Source organism: Stenella coeruleoalba, assembly GCF_951394435.1.
Source record: "Stenella coeruleoalba genome assembly, chromosome: 1".
NCBI lineage: Eukaryota > Metazoa > Chordata > Mammalia > Artiodactyla > Delphinidae > Stenella > Stenella coeruleoalba.
Genome location: NC_137169.1, coordinates 52,539,470 through 52,560,748, shown reverse-complemented (window position 1 = coordinate 52,560,748; position 21,279 = coordinate 52,539,470). Strand labels below are relative to the sequence as shown.

Genomic DNA, 21,279 nt, shown 5'->3' with positions numbered 1-21,279 from the left:
AACTAATGGGTGGAAAAAAAAATCAAGAAAGTTACATGTATCATTTTGGCAAAAAGTAGAAACCTTCAGAAAAAAATAAACTTGCCACTGACAGGCTCACTGCCCATACTGCTTTTCCCAGTCACCCGTTTTAACCTGTGGTTCTCTACGTGGAGGACAGATTTAATAGTTCCAAAGGCTGGAAAGGTTTTCTCTTCTTCCTACATCCACATCATTTTCATAAAGTATAGAATAAAACTTGCCCCTCAAAATATTATGAATTTTGTTCAAACTGCACAGACATGGCCAATAATTAATTCCAAAAAGTAACTCAGAAAACAGCTCCCAAGAGTTTTTAAGACAAAACTCAAAAGTGCAAGAAAAGAACAATTTGGGTGGCATGGTGGAATTAATAATGCATGAAGATAGAGACAGCAGCTAAAGGAAGACTTTTATAACCTTAATAAAGTGCAGCCCTGGTGACTACCTAAAACCATGGGAGTATCCAAGGGAGCATGGGCCCAACACACTCTGTTAGTGCAAACGAGGCATAAACTTGGACTAACACAAGAGGAGGAGGGTGCTATGTGATAGAAGCCTTAACTATTGTTGTTGTTTGAAAAAAAGAGCTTCTTTACTGCATTCAAGGCAGGCCTACCTGCTTTGCTTAGTGATACAGTGAGAAAGTATACCTAATCCATCACAGATGGACATTTGTAAGTTGTTTTTCTGAAAGAGTACGACAAAGATTTTCCTAATATTGGTTTCGGTCATTTTGCCTGGCTAAAAATCTCTAGATAAGACAAAATGAAACTAAAATTTAGGCCAGCGTACGTGTGAACTATGGCAATCATTAGAGAATGACTGAATGACACTATGAAGTTAAAGAAAAGAGCAACTAATTGCTTTGTCCTATTGAGAAAGTCAATAATGTCATCAGCATACATTCTTGGTGGTCCCCAGTGGCTGAAGTTTGGAGTTTCTTCTCCTTCACCTTCTTCTCTCTCAGGTAATTCACTGAAGAGAAAGAAAGGAAAAAACACACACACATATAACTTACAACACACTTCTTATTATTAAAGGTTCTTGAAAAGTTTTACATTACACAATCTATATGTAGTTAAATTGTTCATAATTTCTAAGCTTTAAAAATATTTACATCAGGGCTTCCCTGGTGGCGCAGTGGTTGGGAGTTCGTCTGCCGATGCAGGGGACACGGGTTTGTGCCCCGGTCCGGGAAGATCCCACATGCCGCGGAGCGGCTGGGCCCGTGAGCCATGGCCGCTGAGCCTGCACATCTGGAGCCTGTGCTCCGCAATGGGAGAGGCCACAGCAGTGAGAGGCCCGCGTATGGCAAAAAAAAAAAAAAAAAATTTACATCAATAATTAACTATCCATACAAAGATATACTGCTTTAGCATTCAACTTAACAAATATCTACCCAGCACCAGAAAATCATTAATTATAAACACTTTTATTGGTGACACTCTAGATGTTATTTTCTAAAAATCTGTGTTTGAATTTGTATGATTTCACATTTGTTTCTATAACAGCATTTAAATATTATAAAATATATTTTTTAAAAATTGGTGTGATTGACCAGCTAACAGTCCAGTATAAACTTACACAAACTGCTGAAATGATTAAACAGTCAGTAAACATGATCATTCTTTCTAGATTTTTCTGTCTCTCTAACCCTAAATAATTTCCCTGTCATCTGTATTCCATAAATATTTTGTGTAGCTACACAGCACTTTTCAGTTTACAGAGATTTCTTAAACAATGTGATTCTCCCACCTACCACCACCATACTTTCACCCATCAAATTATGTTAATATGGAACTGCCTAGCGGGATACTGTAAAATGCTGAATTACAGAGTAGTTATAAAAGTAATGTTATCTAATAGGGTAGAGACACTACCATCTATTATCTGGAAGAGGAGTCAGGATTTCTAAGCTCCAGTCTAACCTGTACCACAAAATAGGTGTGTGCCTTTGGACCACCAAAGGAAATGGCTTATGTGATACTGTCAGTTGTATTACTCTCCACAAAAATGTAGGGAATACCTCTTCCATTTCATTTTCACAAAAACCCTGTGAAGTAAGCACAACAGGTCATATTACTATATTTTCCCCATGAGGCTCAGATGTACTACACAATCTCTCCACAGTATCCAAATCTCTCTTTCAGCATGAAGTTTCAATGCTCCATTCTCCTCTGAACTCTCAAATAAGTCCTATAAAAAGTATAAAACTCCAGCTACTTGCCACTCTACAACTTTCCAGGATATAATGGTTTAAGGCTGTGTGAAAAGGAGAAAGTGAAAAAATTTGGACAATCTAACAATCAGTTAAGGAATTGAGATCATTAGGGATCACTGACATCTCACCCACTGCAGACAGCCTTCTTGCCTTAGCCAGTCTATTTTTTATGATTAAAAGCATCATAGAATTCAAGGAAAAACAACTTGGCAGGTACTTGCCAGTTACTTATCTAATGTCTTCTCTCCCCATCTTCCTTACCCAACAACATAACCCCCCTTTATTCCAGGTGGCACTATGCCCAGCTTTAAAAAAATAAATTTTCTGGACTTCCCTTCAGCTAATGATAACTGTGTGCCATAGCTCTGATCAGCAACAAGGAAGCAAAAGTCCCCAGATGAGATTTCCAGGAAAACTCACTAAATGGAGGGAGAATCAGCTGACAGGGAGCCTTTTGCTCTATGCTCTTCCCCTTCTTCTTGCCTAGAAGGCAGAGGTGATTATTGGTGATGAAGCATCCACCTTAAAATCATGAAGAAACCATGAGGGCTAAAGCAATACATTGACAACAGCAGAGCAGAAAGAAGATGTCTAAGACCCTGACAGGGCTTCTTCAGGACTTTTTTACATGAAAAAAATTAAGCCCTAGTTGAGTTAAGCCATACTAAAAGTGTGTGTGGGGAGATGGGGGCAGGGGATTCAGTTTATAAGCAGCTAAATGCCATCGTTAAATGATACACACATGATTCCACCAATTTAAGTGAAGTCTTCACTTTATCATATCACATTATTATTCTTGGCATGTATGCATATATGTTCATTGGATAATTGTAATCGTAGCATAAACTTTCATATTTTGATTATCTTATAATAGTAACAAGGATTAAATGAGATATGACTGGCATTTAACTGAGGCTCAACCAATACGTATTTCCTTAACAATTTTTTCACTTCATTTAAATCAAAATTTTCCCCAAGATTATCATAATCTTCATCATTTCTTATTTAATAGCATCTTAATAGTCCATGGTATTGATGTAATTTGTCTGCTATCCCAAAATATAATGCACTTAGATTATGTCTTGTTTATATGGAATATATACATTAATGCAAGGAATATCTTCATGCTCTGCTGTATTTTAACATTCTCCTTTACGTAGATATTAATTGAAGTAAGATTGAAAGCTAAAAACCAAACCAACACTGAAACCTTCCTCCTCTCCATTTTCCACTTTCCTGTACCCTAATTGCGACAGGTGTGATAATATGAAATAAATATTTGGTCCTTGTCCCTGGTTCCTGCCACAGAGCTTCTAAAACCCTTGGAGTTTTCCAAACGATAGGGGTGACAGGAGCATTTTTTGCTATTCATAACAAGCCCCTCTCAACCATACCTGAGTTGATGTTAATAAGGTGTCTCTAGGTAGGACTACAGACAGTTTCAGGATGGGGGTTGATTGCCAGAGAAGCAGTTGTGTGATTAGAGTTAGAACTTTCAGCCCTACCCCCACCTCTGGGAAGGGGAAAGGGGCTAGAGATGGAGCTCAGTCACCAATGGCCAATGATGTAATCAATCATGCCTGCATAATGGAGCCGCCATAAACCACCCCCCACCCCACCACCCCGGCCCCTCCAAACAACAGGGTTGAGAGAGCCTACAGGTTGGAGGACACATTAAAGTGCTGGGAGGGTGATGTGACCCAAGAGAGCATGGAAGCTCTTGCATCCCACACACCCCCTTCCCTGGCTTATGCATCTCTTCCACTTGGCTATTCCAGAGTTGCACCCTTTGTAATAAACCAGTAATAGTGAAGCACTTTCCTGAGTTCTGTGAGCCATCCTAGCAAATTCTCAAACCTTAGGAAGGTGTTATGGGAACCCTCAATTTATAGCCAGTTGGTCAGAAGTAGAGTTGGCAACCTGGAATTTGTGACTGGCATCTGAGGTTGGGGCAGTCTTACGGGACTGAGCCCTTCACCTGCGGGGACTGTACTAACTCCAGGTAGTTATGTCAGAATTGAAATGAATTTTAGGGTACACAGTGTCCAGAGAATCAGAGAATTGGTTGTTGGGTGGAGGAAAAAACTCATACATTTGGTGTCAGCAGTTTGTGAACAAAGAGAGTTCATGATAGGTATTAAGAAAAAAAAAGTATTATTATTATGGCACATGTATAATATCATTATAAGAATTAAATTCTTAAATTTAAAATTACCTAAAATAGAATGGAAACCAAGCTTTAACGTTAGTATGGGCTATATGCTTTTCTATTAAAAAAAAATTAAAATAAAAAATATCCTAAACTGCTGGCTTTCACATACAATATTAAGCAAAGGGGGAAAAATTTTGTCTAAAATATGGATAATTTTAGTTTTCTTTAAGAAAATGTATGACAAAAGGATTTATTCTGTTAGAAGAGACTTTTTCAAAGCGTATTATCCTTTTTCAGGAAATTGATAAACACATATTTTGTCTACATTACTTCATACCTAAAGAGGGATAAAACTTTCAAAAATATAGTGTGATTAGTTTTAGAAATAAAGTCACAGGAGGCAAGCAACTATACAAAATAATGTAGTCACTTTACACTGATAAAAGCATATACCTTTCAACCCAAATTAAAATTTAACGGAGAAAGTAAAATACTTTTACTGCACATATTAAGGTGTAAATTTGCACAAATGTACTTGAATCTTTCACAAGAGAATTCTAACCTCTAATTTTGTAATTTGCACTTTGATTAGACATGGTCAATAGCTCAATCAGTTAGAATCTCAAATCTTAAAATAACTGAACTTTTGCCTTTTACATTTAACCAGAGTTTTATAACCACTTTTTCCCTAAAGAAATTAACCATCTAATAGAAACAATGCTTTTTATTTTTAGTTCAGTCCTTTATAACAAATGCCCAAAGTTATAATTCATTACAGATTTGGGAGGAAAGATGGAGTGCCCCATTAATGAACAAGTGGATATTAATAGTAAGACTTCATCATAATATACAATGTCTTTGAGAATAAAATTTTCAACATCATACAAAAATCAGATGAGGGCTTCCCTGGTGGCGCAGTGGTTGAGAGTCCGCCTGCCGATGCAGGGGACACGGGTTCGTGCCCCGGTCCGGGAAAATCCCACATGCCGCGGAGCAGCTGGACCCGTGAGCCATGGCCACTGAGCCTGCGCGTCCGCAGCCTGTGCTCCGCAACGGGAGAGGCCACAACAGTGAGAGGCCCGCGTACCAAAAAAAAAAAAAAAGAAAAAAAAAAAAAGAAAAAAAGTCAGATGAATCTAGATGGCCAAGGTGACCTTTACTTTATTTTTCCACAAATGATAATATTTTATTGTAGAAAAAGCATCCCAAATACAGGATTTCGTAAACACTGGTAGGTGAACAAGTGCAACTTTAAAAGTAAATACAAAGTAAAGAGGCAAAACCTACAAGCATTTTGCCTTTATGAGAAAATGTACTGTTCTCCTGCAGAGGTGATCCCACCCAGAGCACGAATGTGGCTCCACCTCCCATAAAGGCATCAGGTTTGCTTTCTGAACTATGCCCAGTTTAACAATTTCAAAATGATGGCAAGAATATACCTTTTTTTCATGTGAAACTTCCATACACTAAACCATGAGGGTCAAGCAATGTTGGCACCCCAAAATGATGTAAGCAGGAAGGGTTATGGTTGTACCTATCTCAAGATTTCTTTCTCCTCTTAAAATATAGATTCTATATGGCAATTTTCTATGACACACCACAGGGAATGTGAGCATTTGGAACCAGGCAGAATAGGCACTAGTGTTTTCCAAACTAGTAGGGCTAGTTATACAAATGTTACACTATGACTTTGAAATTACAAAGCAAATTATTACCTGATACCAGCATACATAAAAAATTAGGCATTCTTGTACATGAAAGTTTAAAATGACACAGACATGGTGCTCAATAAAAGAAGCCATATACAAAAAAGCACCTACTGCATGATAACATTTACATGAGTTCTAGAACAGAAAAAATAATTTACAGTATTAGAAGTCAGGGGCAAGGGGGAACTTTCTGGGTGGATGGAAATGTTCAATATCTTGATTGGGGTGTTGGTAACATGAATGTATACATTTATCACAATTTAAAAAATTGTCCTGTAAAATTGCATTTAAGACATTTGTTAAGAAATAGAAGTTTAGGGCTTCCCTGGTGGCGCAGTGATTGGGAATCTGCCTACCAATGCAGGGGACACGGGTTCAAGCCCTGGTCCGGGAAGATCCCGCATGCCGCGGAGCAACTAAGCCTGTGTGCCACAACTGCTGAGCCTGCATTCTGGAGCCCACGAGCTGCAACTACTGAAGCTCTTGAGCCTGGAGCCTGTGCTCCGCTACAAGAGAAGCCACCGCAGGGAGAAGCCTGTGCGCCGCAGTGAAGAGTGGCCCCCGCTCGCCACAACTGGAGAAAGCCCGCGCACAGCAGCGAAGACCCAACGCAGCCAAAAATAAATAAATAAAATAAATAAAAAATTTAAAAAAGAAATAGAAGTTTAAGCCATAAAGGGTAAGTTACTTCCTTAGGTCTCTCCCTTTTCTCTTCTGACCTGTAGAGCCTGAGTGAGCAATCAAATATCTAATTATATTTTCATAGGCATTAATGTAATATTCCTATGTGCCTCTTGTCCTAATTTCTCACATTCATCTTCACCTGCAGTGACTGGCGTCTGCAACAGCACGCAACAGCATGGTAAAAACAGGAAAGTGTCACATACGTGAGGCCATAAACTCCTTGGAAACTTCCCCTTTTTACTCCCAACTCAAACATTCCAGAGTAGTCCTCTCTCAAATGAACACATTTATTCTCTCCCTTACTCTCAGTCTTCTACCAGTATTCTGAATTTACACATAGTTTTTGGCAGTAGAACTCAAAGGTAAAACTATTAGATACTCACCGTTTACTTAGAAGGCACTAAATGCCAGGCAGCGCTGGGGACTTAAAATATCACATTAACTCACTAAATCCTTTCCCCAGCTATGACGCTCTGCCTCCTATTTCACCTCCCACTATTCAAAACAAAGTATCCAATACCTGAAAGTATTTCTTTCCATTTGCATTGTATTATACCTACAACATGATTTTTTTTTTCAATTTAGAATTTTTTTTTCACCTTTCACCTCAAGTTCATCATCCTACAAGGCTTTAGCCTCTCACACCTTCCTTGTTTTACTTACTGTGACTTGATTCTATTTTATTTCTTTAAAAAAAAAAAACAAACCTCTACAATCTCCTTGAGTGTTTTAATAAACTCAGCAACAATGAATAATACCCTAGATACACCTCAGGGCCCATGATCCTATCACTGTCATCCAGCATCACTGCCAGCCGCCTTCCATTAAACATTTACTATGTTCAAGCATTATACGAAGCCCTTTATATTCACTCTAACTGAACCTTAGAACTACCTACTTCACAAGTGAGGAAATACAGACACAAGGGAAACCCTCTCAGCCTCACAAAGTCATAAATAAAAAAGAGCATATTTGAACAGCACCAAAATATATCTATACTGCAAATCTCCTATTAGTTTGAGAAATGCCATGCCCCCCACTGATGGGCACACCCATGTCTTCAGGCAGCAGGTGATGACAGAAGTGAGTTAGAAAAAGACTAAAACAAGGTGAATTCTGAAAACTTGATCTCAAGTGACGTTATGAAGAAGGAAGGATACTCAGAACAAGATCACTTAGATTCCTCTCAGAGTTATCATGCTCTGCCTGCCCACCGTCCTCCTTTCCTAGAGATCCCCAGTTTCAGGGCGCATCTAACCTCTTAACATCAGTCCTGCCTCCAAAGGTAAGGAGAAATTGTCTTGATGCAAAAGCACAGTGCACACTGAATAACTCTGCTGGGCCCTACACAAAAATTAATGCAAAGAAGAAACTGTAAAAGAACATATAGCATTTAGCACTAGATGACACCCTGATGATCTGAAAGACTATACTCTGAAAAGAATCTATGCATTACTCAGGAAGTCTCCTGAGTAGCAATAAATATTCACCTATGAACCTAACTCCATGGGGCATACCCTGAAAGATTAAAATGGGGAGTATGATTTACAGGAACTCTTCTGAAGCCTGCTGAGATTTAAATATATCCTACATCTATGACAGCAAGCCAAAAAAACAGCATTCAAATGCAAGACGATCTCCCAAGACAAAGATTAGGCTGGAGCCCTTAAATGTCTGCGCCAGCACAAGAAAACAGCCTGTCAAAGTACTCACTTCAGGAGTTAAGTGTTATCTGCTCTCTCTGAAGCTGGGAGAATTGAGTAAGACACCACTGATAGAATGTTTCACTTTCTGCAGAAGGAAGGAGGGGGTGGGCTTGGAAATTTGTTTAAATCTTTTCCAATCTACAGTTACAGTTCTATAGCCTGAAAAGCAGCCTCATTTCTGAATTCTTTGGCCAGATTCAATTATTAACACTCAGCACAAGAGAAATTTAAAAAATAAAAGTGTCTCGTTTGAAAAGTAATTTGATCACATAAAAAAGTGGAAACATGGGCTTCCCTGGTGGCGCAGTGGTTGGGAGTCCGCCTGCCGATGCAGGGGACATGGGTTCGTGCCCCGGTCCGGGAAGATCCCACATACCGCGGAGCGGCTGTGCCCGTGAGCCATGGCCGCTGAGCCTGCGCGTCCGGAGCCTGTGCTCCGCAACGGGAGAGGCCGCAGCAGTGAGAGGCCCGCGTACCGCAAAAAAAAAAAAAAAAAAAAAAAAATAGTGGAAACATGTCGCTAACTCCTCCAGCACTTCCACTGCCAAGCCTTTCTCTTAAAAAAACAAACCCTAGGGGCTTCCCGATCTTCTCTGGTGGCGCAGTGGTTGAGAGTCCGCCTGCCGATGCAGGGCACGCGGGTTCGTGCCCCGGTCCGGAAGGATCCCACGTGCCGCAGAGCGGCTGGGCCCGTGGGCCGTGGCCGCTGGGCCTGCGCGTCTGGGGCCTGTGCTGCGCAGCGGGAGAGGCCGCAGCGGCGGGAAGCCCGCATACCGCAAAAACCAAAAAAACAAAACAAAACAAAAAAAACCCTGGGGCTTCCCTGGTGGCGCAGTGGTTGAGAATCTGCCTGCTAATGCAGGGCACATGGGTTCGAGCCCTGGCCTGGGAAGATCCCACATGCCGCGTAGCAACTAGGCCCGTAAGCCACAACTACTGAGCCTGCGCGTCTGGAGCCTGTGCTCCGCAACAAGAGAGGCGGCGATAGTGAGAGGCCCACGCACCGCGATAAAGAGTGGCCCCCACTTGCCACAACTAGAGAAAGCCCTCGCACAGAAACGAAGATCCAACACAGCCAAAAATAAATAAATAAATTAAAGTACCCTTAATTAAAAAAAAAAGTATTAAAAACAAACCCTGGCTGTTTGACACTGCGTTCCATTCCTCTGGGAGCTGCTTAGATCCCTCGCACGAGGACCCTGGGCCTGTCAGCTCCTCCCCTCTATACCCTGATCCAGGTCTGCTGAGTGAAAAGCCACCAGATTCCTCCAACTAGTTGGGCCTATGGGTCTTCCCTTTCCACTCAGAGATGAGCTACACAGAAGCCAGACAACTTTTTACTAAAGTTCTATCTAAAACTCTAGGCAAAGGCCACAGGTCGCTGAACAGAGAAGTGATATAAGTCTGAGACACTTCATATAACACAAAATCTTTCTTGGACTAAGGTTTCAATAAAAGTATTAAGATTCTTTTCCCATATGGGTTATTACAGAACATTGAGTAGAGTTTCCTGGGCTATACAGTAGGTCCCTATTAGTTATCTATTCTATGCATATGTTAATCCCAGTCTCCCAATTTATCACTTCCCCCCCCCACGTTTCCCCTTTGGTAACCATAAGTTTGATTTCAAGATCCGTGAGTCTGTTTCTGTTTTGTAAGTAGGTTCATTTGTATCATTTTTTAAATTAGATTCCACAAATAAGTGATATCCTAAGATATTTGTCTTTCTCTGTCTGACTTACTTCACTCAGGATGATATATATCTATATATGTATAACTGATTCACCTGTTGTACACCTGAAACTAACACAACATTGTAAGTGAACTATACTCCAATAAAAATAAATAAAGCAATAAGGCCAATTAATCCCACCCCTTTCTCATCTCTGTTATGCTTTGCAACACCTCCAACTCCTTCGTTCGCCTCTCCTGTCCTGTACTCACAGTGCTACACGGTTCTGGTGTTTCTTTCAGAGGTGCTTCTGTTCCTATACCCCCCCAAGGCCCCCCCCCCCAGCCAAACTACCTGTCACACTCCAAGGAATCTCCTTGAATTGTAAAGAAGCCACCCCACATGCTAACTTCTTCCCTCAGTGTTCTCTCAACCTCCTCTGTTCTCTCAACAGCTTCCGCTTCTCTGCCATGGATGCCACACTTGAGTGGGTGACACTCACTCTCTCACTCCCTGCCAAGCTGGGAAAACGGAGTCAATATTTTTCTAAATTCCTTCCCACCACTAGGCCATTACTCTCCTACCCTTGTTTCTAAAGCTAAACTCTACTCTCACACCTCTCCTTTTATGGCCCACTTGACTAGCACCCCATCATTCTGAGTAAATAACCTTTCTCCTAAATGACAGAAAAAAAAAATCAAGGTCATTGGACAAGAACCTCCTTGGATTCCAGTCCTCAAGGTACTAATAGTACTGCATTTGTACCTTCCTTTCATTCCTGGCACCTGTGTCCATGGAGGAGATGAGCTTCCTCCTATCAAACTATTAGAAGCTAATCTCTCTAGGTGTGCAGTGTCCTCCCCCTCCACCTTCTCCAGGGACTACACTTAATCACCCACTTTCTAGCATCTACATATTCCTTTTCTGGATCTTTCACAATCTATGTGTGTGTGTGTATGTGTATATATATATATGTAGATGCATATATAGATGCATATGTAGATGTATATATATATATCTGCCCCCTTGTCCCATTTCCACAGTGCCCTTCAGTTGTCTAGGTAACATGTGTTCTTTCTGCCTCTTTTCATGATCAGGTTCCTCAAAACATTAGTCTGCTCTTACTTTGTCCAATATCTGACCTGTTCAATTCTCAACTCACTACTCTCTGATTTCCACTCTAATGAAACTGTTCTAAGCTTACCAAGGGCAACCATGTGATCAAGCCCCACGAAAACTCTTCCATTTTATCTACCTTGACCTCTCCGTAGCATGTAACAATAGTCTGCAATGATCCTTTTGTTAAAATGCTCTCTTCCCCTGGTTTCTATATCAACCTCTAGTTCATCAATTTCCTTCTACCTTTTGTTCATTCCACTTCATTATTTTCTTCCTCAGTTCATGCCCTTAATATTGCTGCTTTGCAGGACTCCAATTCTGGCCCTGTTCTTTTATCACTTGAGCCTCCCCTGGATGACTATTCAAATCCAGAAGTTTCACCTACACTTGATCTTGTTCCCAAATATCCATATCAGGATAGACCTCAACACTAGTCCCCAGAGTCATGTATTTAATTAACTCCATTTCACTTTATTGTCCTATGGATACCTGAACCCTCAACATGTCCCAAACAGAGCTCATCATTTTCCTCTTCAACCTGTTCATGCTCTTATAATCTTATGCCAAGGAATTAATGGTCCCACTATCCATCTAGTTGCCCCATTCAGACACACAGGTCGTCCTCCTACTCCTTCTCACTCCCAGCATGTTATCAGTCACCAATTCCTACAGCTGCTCTAACTCTTAAGTCCAGTCCCTCCCTAATTTGTCCTCGAGTACTTCTTGCTTGAGTTGTTAAATTCTTAATTAACCTTCCATTCTCTAAGTAAATACTCCCATAATCTATTTTGCAGACAACTGCAAGAATACAAAATTGTATATATATAAAAGAAATTATATATATGGTACAATTTTAAGTATGTGAAATTCTCACAGTAATTGTTTTGTATGGTGGGTTTTATTCATAATATTTCCTTGCATTTTCCAAATGTTCCACCATAATCATGCCCGGTTGTTTTCGTTTTTTTTTTAAACATCTTTATTGGAGTATAATTGCTTTACAATGCTTTTTTTTTAATAGAAGCAAAAAGAAAGCTATTTTATAATGCGAAAACAAAGAGAAATAATATCATACCATGCATCAGTGGCATGTCTAGAAGACAACATTCCTATGTATGCCGAGGCCTTGGAAACAGCTAGAGCCCTGGGGAGCTGGTATAGAGGCAAGTCTTCTTGCTCCCTTGTTTGAGCCACAGCAGGAAGTTCAACAAGCAAGCCAGGACCTTGAACGTCATTTGGAATCATCATGCCTAAAGAGTAAACCCAGATGACAGTGAGCACACGATATACTCATTCATTCTTCATTATACTCATTCATTCTTCATTAATTCAATAAATAGTCATGGATATCTACTACAGGCAGGCCCTTTCCAGAGAGAAGACTTATTTATACTAAACTAAATAAGTAAAACATTTAATATGTCAGATGGTGACAGTACTATGGTAAAAAAAATTCTGCAAGGAAGGGGGATAGGGGTTGCTCAGTGAAAGAGGGTTACAATTTTAAGCATGGTCTCACTGAAAACATGTTATTTTAGCAATATGAATCTTTTATCAAAAGAATCCCCCTTATAAGTCAGAAAGAGAAAGACAAATACTATATGATATCACTTATATGTGGGATCTAAAAAATACAACAAACTAGTGAATAAAACAAAAAAGAAACAGACTTACAGATACAGAGAACAATCTAGTGGTTACCAGTGGGGAGAGGGAAGTGGGGAAGGGTAATATAGGGGTAGGGAGAAAAAAAAGTTATTATGGGCTTATATGAAATCATGTATGTGAAACGTCTGAAAATCATAAAGCACTGCAGAATTTAAAGAATCTTTCATTCAATTAAGAATCCCCTCTACAATGGTATTCTTACTTTACTAAATTTTCCCTTTATCAACATAGGCTGTCTCAATTACAGGCATACTGACATTTCACTGATTAAAAAAAATAATTCCACAGAATAACAAATAACCAAATAAAAACACTTACATTTTTAAAGGGGCTTTGTTTATAAATTCCAGGATTCTTTTACATTTGTTACCTTATTTAATTCTCACATTAAACTATGAGTTAGAAAAGATAATAGCAACCATAGTTTATAGGTGGGGAATTCCAGGTCAAGGAATTTTTACTAATTAGAATGAACAAATTGGGACTTCCCTGGAGGTCCAATGGTTAAGACTCCGTGCTTCCACTGTAGGGGGCATGGGTCTGATCCCCGGTCAGGGAACTAAGATCCCGCATGCCACGTGGCACAGTCAAAACAAAAAAGAATGTACAAATTTACCTGACACATCACCTGTGTCATTTTCCCATTTACTGAAAAAAGGAGTAAAAAGAGCAGAGCTGTGCATGCAGTCCTACAGCACATGTTTAGAGACCTGCACCCAGACTGGCATAAACCCATTAATTACTCTTAAGATATACCTCAGTATCCATTATATCTCATCCATTATAAATTCCCAGCCAATCTTTCTTCATCATGTTATACAAATATGATGAATAGTGAATCAAATGCCTCCCTTGAATCCATACATTTATGGTATATTTTTGAGACTTGGCTCATCAGAATATTGGAAATGATCACTAAGAGATATAGACACTCTTCTAAACCTTTTCCTATAAGCATCACCTAAACTTTCCATTTCTTCATATTGAACAAATTTTCTAGTAAACTCACTTCTACTTCTGCTTTTTGTCTTGTCTAGACACACTGGAATCAGGATCTAATCAGCAGAGAATCTGAAGAGGGGGTGAAAGTAACTGTAATGCTCAGGTGGTATTAAAGGAAGTCTCCGGTACCTCAGACATGCTTCACTCCCATCCCCTGGGCCTACATTCCTGCACAGTCAAATCCATACCAGTGCCGCACTGCTCTAGCTTTGCCTGTGTCTACCTTCTCCCCCTTGAGAAGGGGCCAGGGATGGGATGGAAATTCTGGCACGAATGGCCTAACACAGGAGTTGAAAGAACAGAGAACCGGCTCTATTTGCAGAGCTATTTCCCATCCAGCTACGCTGCTGGATATTAAATTGCAGCACTGGGTTTCATAGGTTGCTTCAGTTTCTTTAAAACTTTTCATTACCTGCTCCACACAAGGCTGCCCATACCCTTTGCCCACTCCTCCTCCACGGACACCTTGGCAGTGCTCAGATACACATCTCTCCTCTCTCACCGTGCTTGACACAGGCAGACTTACAGAGCTGTTCATCAAGTGCACCACGGTACCTGGGAGCCCATAAAATAAATCGCATCCTTCGGGGCCTATGCAGTTGTTAGGTAACAGCCACAACAGAAGCACACAGGTTAGGTAAACAGGGAAGTTTACTTATTTACTTTTTTTAATATTTATTTATTTATTTGACGGCATCGGGTCTTAGCTGCGGGATCTTCATTGCGGCATGCGCAATCTTTCATTGCGGCACACGGGTTCCTTTCTAGTTGTGGTGCGCGGGCTCTACAGCGTGCAGGCTTAGTTGCCTCGCGGCACATGAGATCTTAGTTCCCCAACCAGGGATCGAATCTGCATCCCCTGCTTTGGAAAGCGGATTCTTAACCACTGGACCACGAAAGAAGTCCCCAGGGAAGTTTAAAAAAAAGGTTCCTAGACAAATGGAAGTTAAAGCTTATAGGAGAGAAATGGGGGAAATTTCCAAAAGGTTTCTACTTAGTGAGGTGCAGGAATAGAAAGATAAAATAAAGGCAAGAAGAATGCAAGTAGAGAAGAGAGGGCGTTACGGCACAACTAAGCAACTGGAAAAAAACAAGTAGGGAATCGGTATGCTGTTAAATCACCACACAGGAGCAGCACATCACCTTCTCATTCAAGAAATATTTCTTGAGCACCCACTATGGTAACATAATCAGGCATAAGCCTGGACCTCCAGAAGCTTATGGTTAGAGACAGGCATGCAAATACGCGAGTGTGCCTGACGCTGTGTGCAATGACAGAAATTCATCCAGGTTCACTGGAGGCCCATTCCAGGCTGGGCCAGTCAAAGACTGGGAAACAGAACTACTTTCTGTCTGAAATCTTCTGAAATCTCTTAACACTAAATGTATTACTGATTTGACATTTATCTTGTATGCTTTACATTATTAATTATGCTAATTTCTAGGTTTAGTTTCACAGCCCGTGAAGAGCATAGGCTCTTAGAGGAAACCTACTTTTAGATTAAGTACAGGGTCAAAAATAGCCCTTTACACATAGGTTCTCAAAAATAATTTTTAATGTAATTGCTCATAAGTAAATCTAAAATTGTCTGTTACTAACAGAGTGGTCAAAGGGCTACAGATGTGAAAGAGGCCTCACAGAACACTTAGCCCAATTCCATCATTTTACAGCTGAAGAAGTGGAGGGGCTTGGAGAAGCGGGAGGCTCGCCTGGTGACACAGCAGGTTAATGGCTTAGTACTCAGGGGCCTGGGACTGAAATTATACTGACTCTGTACCAATAATTTCTCAGTCCGCCCATGGTTAGCACTAACCCAAGTACTCACACCTGCCACAGAGCATTCCGGCAGCTCTCAAAAATTTTTCCAAACAGCATGTCGTTATGAACACTCTTCTAGTGAGGACAGGCCTAAGGTATACAAGTGTAGCTTAATTCCTAAAGCTATAATCTCCAAAAATAAATTCCCAGGGCCTTGTCAAATATTAGATTAAGGCAGTATGGTGGGTTGAATGGTGGCCCAACTAAAATATGTATATCTCTGCCACAGAACCTATAAATGAGAACTTATATGGAAAAAAGGGCTTTGCAGATGTAATTAAATTAAGTATCTTGAAATGAGACCATCCTGATTATCCAAGTGGGCCCTAAATCCAACAGCAGGTGTCCTTATAAGAGAGAGAAGAAGAGAAGACATGGATAGGGAGAAGGGGAGAGGGCCACGTGAGGACGGAGGCAGAAATTAGAATGATGCAGCCGCAAGCCAAAGGACGCTGGAGCCACCTGAAGCTGGACAAGGAAAAGAACAGATTCTTCCCTAGAGCTCTCAGAAGGAGCACAGAATCTTAATTTAGGACTTCTGGACTCCAGAACAGTGAGAGAATTGACTTCTGCTGTTTAAGCCACCAAGTTTATGGCTCTTTGTGACAACAGCCCTAGGAAACTCATACAGGCAGCAGAAGGCAGAGGAAATAACTTCGGAGTCACTTAGATGATATCCAGAGCAGGGCTCAAAGGAAGACTAGATCATCCCATGAGGACAAAATCCCTTTCCCTATCTTTTTCCCAACTCCACTGCCCTTCCTCACAAACACCCACCCCATATTTCTAGTCTATTCCTTTCAATCCTGATAGTATAAAACAGTGAATGGTTCTCAACCAGGGCAATTTTGTCTCCGAAGGGACATTTGCCAATGTCTGAAGACATTTTGATTTTGATCATGACTGGGAATACCACTGAATCTAGGGTTAGAAGGCAGGGAGGCTGCGAACATCTTACAATGCACAGGTAAGCCCTCTACAACAGAATTATGTGGCCCAAAATAGTGCTTATATGGCTATAAAGTATCAACTGTAATCAAACAGATATGGACCATTAATTCATTTATGAATTCATTTGTGCCATAAATCTCTAAGTATTTAATAGTCAGAGGATACAGAAATGTGGTGAATTAAAAAAAAAAATAGTATACCAAGAGAGTTTTGGTGAAAAATCCCATTTTTCTCCTAGTCACAATCAGTTATACATTATGAAAAATTGAATAGACTCATTTAATCTTAGATACTCAAAATTGACTATCCTAATTTTCTTTTTAAATTAAATTAAATTAAATTTAAATTCATGATGTGTTCTGACCTGCAGGGAACTGGCAACTGTTATCATCTCATAGATGCCTTCAATCTTTAACCACATTAAGAATTCCATCCTTTAGATTTTTACCTGACAGAATGTTGAATTCATAAAAAACGGTTACATAACTTTTCTATAGCTATCTCTCTCTCCTAATAGCATATTACCATACAACACAAGAACTGCCCACAGAGAAAGACTTTTCCTATAAGTAGAGTCAAAACAGGTGAAGGACAGCATAAATCCTGAACAATGGCTCTATAAATCCCAATGCTATGAAAGAACTTACCAGGTTCACCTAAGGATCTTAATATTACGACATTAAATATTGCAGTGTTAGATGAGGAAAGATTATTTTTTAAAGTCAAGTTTTCAAAAATATATAAGAATCAATATGGGAAGAGGCAAGGAGAAGCACTATACTTTTAGGATTCTTTAATGGAAACTAAGTTATTAATGTACCAAAATTGACTGTAATATATGGCTATAAAAATGTTTCATAAATGTTTAAAATATGTCTCTCTTTATTAATATTTAACAACCCCATTCAATGAGCTAACAGTATCACTTAATAGCATCAGAGATTTTAATATATATTACTAGAGACTTATTTCAGATTTGGCATAAGGCAGTAGCTTTAGTTTTAATCCATGAAGCTAATAAAAAGCAAAATGAGGCAGGGAAAATGCAGCTCTCTCAGAAAACAGAATCTGAAAGCTCTAAGTTGAAATATGACTCACGTTATTTTTCCAGATATTTTGAAGCAGATTAATTAATAAGCAGATTTCAATTCAAAACATTATAATGAATGAAAATGTGACAGTAAAATTCATCATATATACCAATAAAACTGAAAGATTGCAAAATAATGTAATTTGTGTTTATGAGAAACGAAAATCACAAACCTAAATCCAGACTACTTTCCGTTAACGAATTAAGATTTTCCAGATCATCAAATCTGCTTTGTTGACTGTTTCCTTCAGCTGAGGGTATGGAGGATAGGGAATCGATGCCAAAGTTTTCTTTCATCTCAAGAGGAAGAAAACAGAAATGCATTAGTACTTTATGACAAAATGTGGAACACCATAATGTTGTTCAATCCAGATCATAATGATAGCGGAAAACTGGCCCTGCAAACAAGCCTTCTCAAGTAACGGTTTATACTGTGGTAAGCAGTAACAAATGTTAGTAACTTAATATCTGTAAGAGTATAGGCTAGTAAAATCTGTTTTTTCCAAACAGTGGATTTTTTACCAAAAAAAAATTGTTTTATAAACATTAATAAGTAGATTTAAATAAACATTCACCAAGGCAGAGGAATAAAAGATCTATCAAGTTAAGCAAGGTCAACAGCTGATACTCATTATGTCCTGGATCATGCTGGATCACAACTTAAATAGCTTCATTGCTGATCTGGAAACACCTAGTGAATTTTCATAGCTCTAAGCCTTTGCTCTGCCCTCCCTGACACTCTTATCTGCCTAGTGAACAACCTGTTCCCCAAACCTAAAACCTACAGGTAAGCACAGTCAAAAGTTATTACACTTTCCTTGTCTTCCTTTTACACACGTCTTTTACGGTTTTCCAAAGTTACAATCTTCCAGAACATACAATTTTCATTGATGTATTTTATTATGATATTTAAAAAGCATTTATATGCATGAAATTAAATGACAACATTATGGTCACCGTAGGCATTTACCTTAACTCATTTAAGGTGAATAACACTATGTTATTCTCTATTGTTGGAAATTTAGGTTGTTCGAAACAAAAAAATGAATTATATTTTTTACAACAGTCCATGTTTTTTCATGGTTATACTGGTCATACTTCAATGATAAGAAAAGGACCTCTCATAAACTGATGTACCAAATACTGCTAGGTTTTATCAAATAGATTATGAATATAATTGAGTATATAACTGTATCAGATACCCAAAGAAGGTTACAGTACAAAGAATTCAACTCAAATATTAAAAAAGAGGTGAGAAAGGAAATATGACTACTTAGTTGCCTAGAATAAAATAAGAAGAACTTATTAGAGAAGGGAGTCAGGAGGAGATGGCAGCCACTGACTACTTAAAAAGAAGAAATTTTACAACAATTTTTGAACTGTCTGGATTTTTTTTTTAAGTGAATGGCAATTATGGAATTGAGGAATAAGAATTGATGCCTAAATCTGAGATTTCAATACAGCGGGTATGAAAGGTTAAATCTTTAGAAAAATCAATTCAGTTTTTTTCTAAATAGAGAAAAAAATAAAAACATAAAATTATTCTCAGGTAACTAATCCTCAGGCAAAAAGAATCAGATATTTTTAAAAAGGGCAAAGGACTTAGACATTTCTCCAAAGGATATTTGAAGATCGCCAATAAGCATATGAAAAGCTGCTCAAGGTCACTAATAGAGAAATACAAATCAAAACCACAGTGAGCTATCACTTCACACCTATTTAAAAAACAGAAAACAAGTGTTGGTGAGCATGTAGAGAAATTAGAAAACTTGTACATTGCCAGCAGAAATGAAAATGGTACAGTTTCTATGGAAAACAGTACAATGATTCCTAAAAAAATTAAACAGAATTACATATGATCTTGCAATTTCACTTCTGGGTGTAAAGCACCCAAAATCTGGTTTTTGAACAAATATTTGTATACCAGTGTCCACAGCAGCATTGTTCACAATAGCCAAAGATAGAAACAGTCCAGATGTCCATCAGCTGATGAATGAGTAAACAAAAGGTGGTATATAATACCTTCAGTGGAATGTTATTCAGCCTCAAAAAGTGAGAAAACGCCGACACGATATATGTATGAACCTTGAAGACATCATGCTAAGTGAAATAAGCCAGACACAAAAGGATAAATATTGTATGATTCCACTTACATGAGGTGCTTTGAGTAGTCAAATTTTGAGAGACAGAAAGTAGAATTGTGGTTGGTTGCCAGAGGAGGAGGGAAGGTGAGAATGAGAAGTTATTGCTTCGTGTGTACAGAGTTTCAATTTGGGAAGATGAAAAAGTTCTGGAGATGGATGGTGGCAATGGTTGTACAATAATGTGAGTGCATTAATGCCACAGGAACTATAAGCCTAAAAATGCTTAAAAGGTCAACTTTATGTAATGTGTATTTTATCACAATTAAAAATAAAGAACCAGATCTATAAATCTTGATGGCTTCACCCTTCGACTAAAGTGGAGTAACAGGGTGGTAGAGAATGATAAACTTATAAGTCGTTGGGTACTATTTCCACTCCACAAATATAGCTATATCTGTAACCCAAAATGGATATTACAATGAAGACAGAAGTGATAATGTTCCTCTACCTTTTTGGAGGGCACCCTCTAAATAGAAGAGCATTGGGAATTACATATTTGTAAGGTATTTCACTGTGTTTTTAAAATCCACCCACTCAGGGCTTATTATATTAGATAATAAAGTATCGTCACTGGATCCACCATAATGAGAGAAAGGCAAATAAAGATCCAAGCCCATCCTGATCATGTGGGTACAACTGTTACAGGGGATCAGAATATTCCACCCAGAAATATGCCACTTTGGCATAAGGATTATTTTGGACTGAAGAAAAAGAGTGAACTCAGAAAAGCTTCCTATCCTCCCCTGATTCTCAATCACCAGAGACAACTCTAGACTCTTCAGCTCAGAGATAGCACTAAGAGAGATGTACATGACAAACCTTACTACAACAATCCTTATCTTCCATCAATTCCCCCCCATATATTTCCCTTCCCACAGTCTGCTGACCCTAAAAGCCCAAATCCCTTTTCCTTTGTCTTGTTACTTCTCTACAAGTTCACTGTTCTTTGTTAAGATGCTGTATAAGCCCAAGTTCTAACTCCTCCTTTCAGTGAATCATCACTGAGTTTCTCCTGTGTATATGCATGATGCAGGTGTTAATAAATGGTTTTTCTTTTCTTAATCTGTCTTTTGTCAGTTTAATTTCCAGGGCCTCAGCCAGAAGAACCTAGGAGGGTAGAGGAAAAACGGTTTTTCCTCCCATACACTGTCATCACTGCTGGGTGTGGGGAAGGGAGGAAAAGAGCTAATGCCCATATATTCGGGCAAAACTCTAATTCAAAAAGATACATGAACCCCTATGTTCACAGCAGCACTATTCACAGTAGCCAAGACATGGAAACAACCTAAATGTCTATCAACAGATGAATGGATAGAGAAGA

The 21,279-nt window shown here is 39.2% G+C and overlaps 1 protein-coding gene across 8 annotated transcripts in view; it reads right to left on the bottom strand.

Annotated features, from left to right (window-relative positions):
* Positions 1 to 21,279, bottom strand: part of PATJ (PATJ crumbs cell polarity complex component) — a 358,864-nt gene that overhangs the window by 220,493 nt on the left and 117,092 nt on the right. For all 8 annotated transcript variants that reach the window (XM_079919148.1, XM_079919149.1, XM_079919151.1 and 5 more), the window contains 3 exons: positions 17,988 to 18,111; positions 12,360 to 12,534; positions 925 to 996 (listed from right to left, as the gene is read on the bottom strand). In XM_079919148.1, the coding sequence (XP_079775274.1) occupies positions 925 to 996; positions 12,360 to 12,534; positions 17,988 to 18,111 (371 nt within the window). The remainder of the gene's footprint in view (positions 1 to 924; positions 997 to 12,359; positions 12,535 to 17,987; positions 18,112 to 21,279) is intronic.